A 10,489-nucleotide genomic window follows, 5' to 3' on the forward strand; every position below is an offset into this window, starting at 1 on the left:
CAAAAAAAAAAGTGTATTGTAATAAATATAGATAAATTTTCATATTTTAGAAGTGATAGCATTGGTATGATTTAATAAAATAAGTAATTATTTATATTAATTATAGAAAAAAGAGCAATTATAATATGATAAATTAAATAACAAAAATATTTAAAATATTGATAAGAGAGTTTTAGATTTTATTAAAAGTTTATAAAAAATATTCAAATAATATTTCTAAAAAAAAATTAAAAGATAGTAAAAAAATTTACTAAAATATTTTTAAGAAATATTTTACTAGGGAATTTTTAGAAAAATTTAATAATCTCATTAATAATTCTTTTTTTGGACTTTTTTTATAAAAATAATTAAATATAAATTACTTAATAGTGATAAAATTTTTATTTAAAAGTTGTCTATGGTAGAAATATAATATCATTATTAAAATTTTGGTAGTCAATTTTAGCAGTTTGTTAGAGGGGCAAGCTCGTATTTTTTACTTTTAATAAAAATAAAAATTGAGTGGGGCGTGTGCCGCCCCCGCCTATGGAGGCTCCGCCCCTGGTAGAAAATATATATTTAGTATCTATTCGCTTAAACCCACTAAACCCTTATAAAAACCCTGACTTTCAGGAGTGCAGATTTTTCTGGGTTCCTTGCAAAATTTCCAGAGAAATCTCCTTACATGGCGGCTCGGCTCGGCCTCCGTCTCAGATCTCATCTTTTGCGCAGCGCCGTATTATTCCAGTCCTCCCTTCGCCGCCAACCTCCGGTCCTCGCCGTGATCGAATCCCCGGCGTCGACTTTGTCCCATGCTCGTGTCATTGACTATCCGTTCACCGCCTCTGGCCTCCGGTTCTTCTCTACTGGCGGTCGGCGCCGACCGGTCCGGTCTAAAAATATTGACATCGGAGCGCGAGCTCGGCAGATCCAGAACCGGCGGCTCTGGACCTATTCCCTATCCATCGGCAGCGCCTCGGCGCTCATTGTCCTAGTCTTGTATCAATTTCAAGATCAAATGGTGTTCTACGTGACTCCTACTGATGCTCTGGAGGAATACGCTAAGAATCCTTCCAAAAACAAGTTCAGATTGGGCGGTTTGGTGCTCGAAGGCAGCGTGAAGCAGCTGGTGTCGTCGCCGGATATGGAGTTCGTGGTCACAGATCTGATCACTGACATTTTGGTACGGTACGATGGGGCCTTGCCGGACTTGTTCCGTGAGGGACATTCGGTGGTGGTGGAAGGGTTTGTGAAGCCATTCACGGATGAAATCCGGAAGGACGAGTCAGCAAGGAGTGTCGCCGGGAAGGCGAGAAGCATAGATTGTTATTTTTCAGCGATTGAGGTGCTTGCAAAGCATGATGAGAAGTATATGCCTCAAGAAGTGGCAGCGGCTATAGAGAGGAATAAAAAGAAACTTGCGGAGATGGCTGAAGAGGGGGAGACAGCTACAAGCTCATAGATTAATGGGTATGATTTGATTTTCTTGTTTCTGAGCCGTACCCAATTCTGATACTCGAATACATACTTTACTTGAGGTTTCAAGTAAAGATTTTGTTGTTGTAATGCAACATTAATAATTCTTTATTGGTGAATTCTGTGGTATGGATAATGAATAAATCTGATCAATGATCAGATATTGATGATGTCGTTCTATGCTTGAATGTTCAGGGAAAAGTACTATTTTTTTCCTTCTTCAGATTCTGTGATGGTTTTAGATGAGAGGCATTTTCTGTGTCTGTTCATCTTCTTTGTTAAGATGAACAGGAACCTCTCTGGCTTAGCCCAATTCCGCATTCAAGCATAAGTTTTTTAAAATTTTCATCTTCTTTCTTTTCTTTGCTTTTCTTAGCAACCAAACACGGTGCTTGTGGTAACCATTGGGAACATGGATACGTTGGTTTTAATGATTTTGGATTGAAGCATTGAGGATTAGCTAGAATGGTATTTCTGAAAATAAACTCCTTAACGTCAATCAACTTAACTAACCTAGATTAGGCATCCTTTCCTATTTTGGAGGACTATTTTGCATGTAGATACTACCTGTTTGGGAAGTGTTTCTTAGAACTGTTTTTTGTTCTTTAGAACAGGAAACACAAAAAACATGTGTGGCAAGGAGTGTTGTTCCTGTTCTCCCCGTGTTTTTCTTATTCCCAGAACCTCTGTGTGAGAACATTTTAGAAGTGTTTTCACCTGTTTTTCGCACTATTTGGACGGAAAAAAAGTTTGTTCTCTGTGTTTTAAAAAGAGTGTTCTTTGTTCATACCTCCCTTTCTAATATTGGGAGCTCCGTACAACTGATTAGAGAGAAAGAGCAATATTTTCCATGAAATTTCTCACTGTTTTACATATGATGGACAATCTGGAAAGGAGAATTTTTTTTTTCTAATTAAACTTCATGGCTTCCCAACTCAAAAAGTTGCCACTGCATGAGTATTTTTATGAAGTTTGAGAGAGAGAGAACTTTCTTGAGTGTCTTCGAAGTTTTAGTCGGAGACAGTCGAGTTTTGGGTTGTTTTGGAGGGTGAATTTTTCTAACCTTTTTGTTATTTTTAGAGAGATTTCTTGGGCCTATGAAGATTTTGAGAGGGAAAGTTTTATTTTTATTTTTAATGTTTTTGGAGAGAGGCTTTGTTGGTTTGTGAAGAGTCCTAGTGGGAGAAAGATGTGAGAGGAAGAATCTTTAGGCTATGTTTGGTTCCTGGAAAATGCTAGGGAAAGGAAAAAAGTTGCTGAGGAAAATCGGTTTCTTTAGTTTGGGTGATATGGAAAATATGATGGGAAAAAACTGGGAAGAAAAATGCTAAAGAAAATATTAAAATATTTTCCATACCAATTTTCTTAAAAATTAGAGAGGAAAATATGAAAGAAAAGGGGAAAAGCTTGAGGGAAAATTTATTGGGCTCAACCCTTTTCTTCACTGAGATTCTTGTTTACCGGCACTCACTTCCATCTATGGCTTCCCACCGCTGTCGACCCTTTCAATGGCCACCACCATCGGTCTGACCGCCTTCCAAAGCCTCTGAATTGTTGCTGCTGTGTCTTTGGTGCCACTGTGATGTGCATCTAACCTCTCCCATTCGCCCTTTCTTCATTAAAATGATTCTTGCCCTAACTTCTTGTTGTTTTGCCTCTTGAGATATGGTTTGATTTGATTGTTTGACTTCAATTTCTTATAATGATTGACTATTGTAAGATAATCCTTGTTTGTCTGGTCTTGAGATAGGTTTTGGCTCTTAAGCATGATTTGTTTTTAAATTTTTTTATCTTATATATATATATATATAGATAGATAGATAGATAGATAGATAGATAGATAGAGAGAGAGAGAGAGAGAGAGAGAGAGAGAGATTCCAAATTTTTGTTCTTGGTGTGAGGGATTTACTTTAGAAAATGCTCTGTTCCTGAGCATAAACAGGAAATAATCAGGAATTCAGAGCCATTGATTGAAGAAGAGCCATAGAAGCCTTGCATTGCATTGAAGAACATTGAAGAACAACATGAAGAACATTGCTGTTGCAGATGAGATTCAAGGAATTGATTTTACTAATTGGTTGAAAACCACAGTTTCAGAAAGAGATTTTGTTGTGATGAAGATGGATGTGGAAGGCACTGAATTCTCTATTTGATTCCAAGGTTGATACTGACAGGAGCAATTTGTTTTAATTGATGAGATTTTCCGTGAATGTCAGTACAAAGATGGCAAAGATGGTACCCTGTTCAGAGGAGTTCCAAGTTTCAAAAGACTTATGGCCAATGCTTGACCTATTTTCTTCTCTTAATTAGAAAAAGTAGAGCTCTTGTGCATCAATGCTGGTGATGGACTGATGGGCAAAGGTGAATCTTCATGTAACATTCATTTAATTTTGTTTCTCATAAATTTGGTTCATTTTTAGGTGAAGATTTTTTTTCCCTGTTTCTCTGTTCTTTTTATTTGTTACAGTTACAAAAGAAAATTCAGTCACATTTGTTTGTGGAATTGATTCCATTGTACAGCTTGCTTCAATTACTTTTTTACTCCTTACCATGCTTGAGCAATCTTAATTGACTACTAAAGAACACAAGGGATGAAAACAGGTTTACAGTAGTCTTGAGCAATCTTAATTCAGGTTTATACAAGGGATGAATTCTACTTTTTTTTGTTGTGGTTTATTTTGGGCATTATTCTGTATTCTTTATGAGTAGGTTTATGTTTTCGTTATATTTGGGAATTGGGAGAGTGGAGTCGTGAGATCGAGATTAATTCAAGATGTAGAATCTGGAGATCTTGAAATGATTGAGGAATGAGCTTCTGGATGCTTAATTGCCGTGTATGGTGCGCCAGCAAATAAGCATGTTTCTCAAAGTTGGTCGTCACGAAGAGAGGTTTTTTTGTTTTTCGAGAAAGTTGAGAAGTTTTAGTAAGAGAAAGTTGTTCTCTTGCTTATGTTAAATGTTAAAGAGGGAGAAAGACTTGTTTCTTCATAGTAATGAATTTAGAGAGAGAATGGGAGCGATTGTGAAGTTCTGATAAGAGTAACTTTTGAGGGGTGTTTTTTTTTAATTGTGTTAGTGAATTTGTAAATTTGTGTTGATTGCATTAGTAAATGTGTATTATTTAAATAATGTTTTTTTTTTTTTTAGTGAAAACATATTTTAGCAGGTTGCGTTTATGATGTATAAAAGGATTTCAAAAATATTAAAGAGCTTACCTTACTATGAGTAAGAATAATGAAAACCCAAATTAAAAAAGTGAATGATTAAGATGTTACAAGTTAGAGATTTGTTTAATAAATTTAAAAAGTATACAAGTCATTTTTAAAATGAATATATTTTTTTAAAAAAAATTAATGAAGTGTAAATTTAAAAATTATTTATATTTATAACATTAATTTACTTGAAAAACACTATATTTAAAAAAAAAAAACATCCAATTTTTTTCTTTTACTATTTTTATTAATTCAAATAAACATGTTTTTTTTTTTGTTGAGAATAAAAAAATATTTTTTAAAATTCAATTTCTAAACACTATTTTATTTTTTAAAACACCATAAATTAAATACTTTACAAAACTGAGCCTAGATTTCTCTATTTTCTCTTCTTTTTTTTTTCTTTTTCATTTCTAATTTTTTTCTCTATTTATGAGTTGATATTGTAAGATTGGGTCTTATGCCATATGGCATCATGATAACTATTTAGTATTTGCATCTCTTTATGTAAACAACTAAGTGATTACTATGCGATTAGGAGGTAATCAACTTTTGTGAATTGGTGTAACATGTGCAAGAGGCGTAACAGAGAGGCTGATTTTGCTAACCATTTTTCTAATGCATTGCTCTACATCTTTGGTCACACACTCAAGTGTTTCTTAAACTCACGTACTACATGAGCTTTTTACTCACACTACTAAGCTAAGCTACTTGACTTGGAAGCTAGAATGCAAAAAGAAAGCAACACTTAGAAGATGAAACTTATATGACATTAAAATACTTTACAAGACTTTTGTAAGCTTAAGTGCTTGGTACCTTGGTCAAGTGAGAATGCCACCTATTTATATGCATCAAGAGAACTCTCTGGAACCCACAAAGATTCGTTAAATCTCTAGACTTCTCAAGAAATCCCTAAACAAATGCTATGTACATATAAGGTATGTATAAGAGTTCCCATGAACTCTCTAGAAAATTCAACAATACTCCACTTTTTCTTATCCATGTGTGGAGATGTATGGATGCCTCTAAACTTCTCTAGAATTCTATACACTTCTCCATTATAGAGGTGTGTAGATGTCTCCAGATAATTCTAGAAGCTTCCCATTTCTTATAAAAGCTTAAGTGAGGGATCATTTAAGTAGGTTATGTCATTCTCCCCCACCAATGCTATAGACGTCCTCGTCTTTCCTTCTGTGGTACTCCTCTCAATCAACACTTGAAATTGCTAGAAATCTCAGATTGCTCCATTCCCTAGCCTTGGATATAGTAAGGTGCATGCATCTGACCTAGGGCTCCCTAGATCCTAATCAAAACAAAAACATGGCATTTAAAAACCAATTATATATTTGATCTTGAGAGAATTAAAACCTTACCTAGATCAGGATGTTCCTAGATTAATTCCAAATTGTAGAAGATGTTAATAAAGAATTCGAAACCATAGAAAACTTTGAGAAGTTTGTCTATCCGATGTTTTTCCATACAAAGTATGAGAAAAATGTGGGTTTTTCTCTCTAGAAGGTGGCTAGGGTGTATCTCTAGAGACTCTTTTTGGAAGAAGATAGAAAACGGTTTAAAACCCTAATCCCTAAGGGGATATTTATAGGGTTCTCTATGGGTTTAAATGACTTGAGCCTAAATTGGGCTTAGGTCACTTAATTCAACCCACTTGAGACCTAATTAATTAATTAGCCTTATTAGGCTCTAAGTAATTAATTAGCTTAGTCTAGAAAGACAATTCATATGATCTAGTGCAATCTTACACTCTTACCAAAATGCTCTTATGCACATTTATGAACTTGAAACCTAAATCCCTCAAAATAAATGTGTCACCATGAACTAGGAGTTTAAGTAGGGACCATTAGAACCCATAGGAAAATATTGACTCCTTTAGAATCCAATTATGAAGTTAATTACAACGAGGCGAAGATTAGGTTCGTGTCTTACTATCCACTACATACAAACCCCCCATAAACGGGTATCTGTAATCTAACAAGATAGTGTTATCACCTATTAAGATTACATTTCCAATCACTGAGTTACATATCCACCTTTTATGTGATTAATTGACATACTCAAGCTCCAAGGAGCATATGTCAAATTCCACTAAGTGAAATGTTAGTCTTCCTGATCACATATCCTTTAGATCACCTAAGAGAACATATTGTCTAAAATATTTGTTGTCATTAACCTCCATTAATAGTGATTCAATCTATAGGGATATATGATCACATTTGGGTCTTATCGTAGGTCAAAGCCTCTTATCGATTTTGGCACATACTCAATATCCTTTCAAAGTTAAGAGTTCATATAATAAAGTAACTTAGTGAATCATAAGAACTAATTATCTTACATCATAATTCACCATAGGTCTTGTCCAATGTGTAATCATACACACTAACTCACTCACCATGGGAAACCCATCCCCGATGACCAAGACAAGCCATCCCTCTAGTCAAGGGGTAGTGTAGTACAATCCCCATTGGATTTTCCAAATCCATGAACCAATTGTGAACAATTAATCATCTTGTAAAGAACCTATGACTTATGTTTACTATTCAACTCTATGGGTGAGATCGTAAGTTGATCATATATTCCATGGGTTATTGTTTATGGAAGCTTGTAGCAATAAATATTCTCAATAGATGCACTATGATAGCTAATGAGATTAAAGCAAAGTATTCCATTGGGTGATCTTAAGGAGGTGTGTTAAAGTAAATTATAGTCATAGTAATTCCTCAAGTGGAACTTAACATAAGCTCTTTGTGAGCTAAGATATGTCAATTGATCCCATAATAAGAGGATTTATAACTCTAGGATAGTATGGATAGTCTTGAAAGGCTGATAACTTTCATCTTGTTAGATTCTAGACATTAGTTCATAAAGATATTGAACGCAATGGATAGCAAGTCATAAACTCAAACACTTAGTATCTCATTATTTACATAGGGTACTATAGTGGAATTAATGCTCTATAGTGACATGTTGAAACAACTTCATAATTGGATTATGAAGGAGCCAGTGTTGTCCTATGAGTCTTAGTGGTCCTCGCTCAAGCTCATATACCTTGATGACATGACTTATAAGGATTGGAGTAGCTCTTGGTTCACTTTTATGCATAAGAGTGGTTTGGTAATTACGTAAAGTTACATAGGAGTTAGTGAACAAAGTCTTTGGATTGGGTTAATTAATTAATTAGATGACCTTATTAGGTTAATTAATCAATTAAGACCTAATTTGGGCTTGATTAAGTGACTTACCCTTGGTGGGCTCAAGTTGCTTTAAGTCCACTTGAGGAATTCTATAAATACCCCTTTAGGGGTTAAGGTTTTCAAGAGAACCATCTTCCACCATCCAGAGAGAAAAGAGTCATAACCTTCACTCTCTATACCTCCCAACGGTTGCGTACCAAGTGCAAGGTTGAATCATCGTGGCGGAAGATCATGGGTCTATGAGACATCTTACGACTTAGTTCAAATTCTTCATCACACGGATTCGATTTAGCAACATCCAAATCATGCACCTAACCTAATCCTAGGATAGGGAATAGAGTGATCTAGTTTTCCCTACAATTGGAATCAGAGCCATAGGTTAGTATAACATTTCTAGGATGTGCTAATCTTCGTTTTGTAAGATGTTTTATTTATCCCATGCCTTAAGGGATAAATTATATGTATGACATACTGTTATTTGTGACTGATAAATTATATGCTCCGATTGTTTTTTTTTTTTTTTTTACTTTAAATAAGTTGTAAGCTCATTAAAAGAGGTATAGGATTTTTCTTGTTTGTAAAAACCTAATTTTTGTTCATAGAATGGGATGTAAGTTTCAATTTGAAAGAAGCATAGGATTTTATTTTTTTAATGTAAAGTTTTTTTTTTGTTCAATGTAACCCATGGAACACTTAGAAGTAATTCAGATGATCACGAGATGCTCTTGGATAGTCCCTAATTGAAAATATGAGTTTTTTTTTCTTTTTTTCTTTTTTTCTTTTTGAGAAATGGTTGTCAAAGATGCAGAAAACTAGCTCTCAGATTTTAAAAAATTGCAAAAGTGCTTGAGTAACTAGATTAGTGTAGGAAAACTTAGATCTCTCCTTTTCCCATGCCCAAATTAGGTTAGGAACATGCAAAACTTCCCAAGGCTTTCTAAATCCAACGCGCAAGGGGAAAAAATAACATTTTAAAACTTAAACAAGATTTAGAATGTGCAACAGAAAACAATACCTGAGATTTAGATGTTTCCAAATTTGTTCCACGCGATGAAGATAAAAATTGTTATTGTAGAAAGTCTCGTAGACCTAAAGTATTTGTTTGATAACTCGAACCACGACTTTGGCACACTTCCGATGGGAGAAAGAATGGTTAAGAGGAGAAGAATGGGGGGAAGGAAAAGAAAGAGAGAAAGTGTGTGTGTGTGTGTGGAGGCTATGACTTTCTTTCGTTCTAGAGGTGGAAGACAACTCTATTGAAAAGTTATAGAAATCTTAACCCATAAGGGGGTATTAATAGAGTTCCCCATTGAGCTTAAGTGACTTGAGCCCACTAAGGGCTTAGGTCACTTAATCCAACCTAGAACGAGTCTTGATTAATTGATTAATTAACAAAATACAGTCTACTAATTAATAAATTAACTCAATCCAGAAACTTTGTTCACTTACCCTTATACAACCTTGCATAGTTACCAAAACACTCTTATACACAAAAGTGAACCTATGACCAATTCAACCCTCATAACTCATGTCATCATAGTATATAAGTTCAGAACTGAGACCACTAAGACCCATAAGAGTACTAGCTTCCTCAAAATCCAATTTTGAAGTTGATTCAACATCTAACTACAGAAAATCAATTGCACTTCAATACCTTATATAAATAACAACAAGACACTATGTGCTTAGGTCCATGACCTACTATCCATTGCTTTCAGTCTCCCCATGAACTGGTGTCTTGGTTTAATAAGGTGATAGCTATTAACTTTTCAAGACTAGCTCTACCATTCTTGAGTCATAAATCCTCTCTATTATGTGTTCAACCAACAATGACTCGATCCATAGGGAATATATGATTAACTTACAATCTCACTCATAGGTCAAAGTCACTGCTAACTGTAGCACAAGCTCAATACTTTCTCAAGGTTAAGAGACAACACAATCAAGCAACTTGGTAAAGTCATGACTACTTGATAGCCTTAAATCATAACTCATAGTAGGTCATGTCTAATGTGTAACCATATATACTAGTGCACTTACCATAAGAAACTCATCTTAATGGCCAAGACCAATCATCCCTCAAATTAGAAAGTGGTGCACTAAAACCTCTAATTGATTGTTTAAGCTCATGAACTAGCTATGAACAAGTCATTTATTAGCAAGGAACCCGTGCAACTCTTAATTCTAAGGTACAATGTAAAAGATATAAACCAAAATGCTTACAAGGTATAACACATGACAATAAGAGAGATAAAAGATTATCAAAACTTTATTAATAAATAAAATCTAGAAGTTTATTACACCATATCATGTATTTAAGGGCTTTATCCTAATAATTAGAGTTTGAGCGCCTCAATAGCTCGAGCAATGGACATAAGTGCTAGAAGTTACATCCAATGCTTTAAGCCTTTCATTTGCACCAAAAGCTATTTTTAGCATTATGACAACTCCTTTGACGGTTTTAGGGTTCTTAAGGGTATTTTGGTCTATTACAAAAGTTATTAACCCTAATTTTTGTTGTAGGTACATTTGGTATGTTTGGAGTTGGAAAATCCAAATATTTATTTTTCAAATATTTAAGTTATCAAATAAGAGCAAAAGGTCATGGGATTT

General features: G+C 34.5%; 1 protein-coding gene across 1 annotated transcript; it reads left to right on the forward strand.

Moving 5' to 3' along the window:
- Nucleotides 1–537: 537 nt before the first annotated feature.
- Nucleotides 538–1,625, forward strand: LOC100266094 (cytochrome c-type biogenesis protein CcmE-like). The gene has a single exon (XM_019218590.2). The coding sequence runs from the start codon at nucleotides 665–667 to the stop codon at nucleotides 1,439–1,441; it is 777 nt and encodes a 258-aa protein (XP_019074135.1). The 5' UTR covers nucleotides 538–664; the 3' UTR covers nucleotides 1,442–1,625.
- The last annotated feature ends 8,864 nt before the right edge of the window (nucleotides 1,626–10,489 follow it).

The sequence above is a fragment of the Vitis vinifera genome, chromosome 7 (genome assembly GCF_030704535.1).
Source record: "Vitis vinifera cultivar Pinot Noir 40024 chromosome 7, ASM3070453v1".
Taxonomy (NCBI): domain Eukaryota; kingdom Viridiplantae; phylum Streptophyta; class Magnoliopsida; order Vitales; family Vitaceae; genus Vitis; species Vitis vinifera.

Excerpts from the sequence above, each read along its gene's own strand:
- LOC100266094 (XM_019218590.2), top strand. The coding sequence starts at position 665 with ATGGCGGCTCGGCTCGGCCTCCGTCTCAGATCTCATCTTTTGCGCAGC.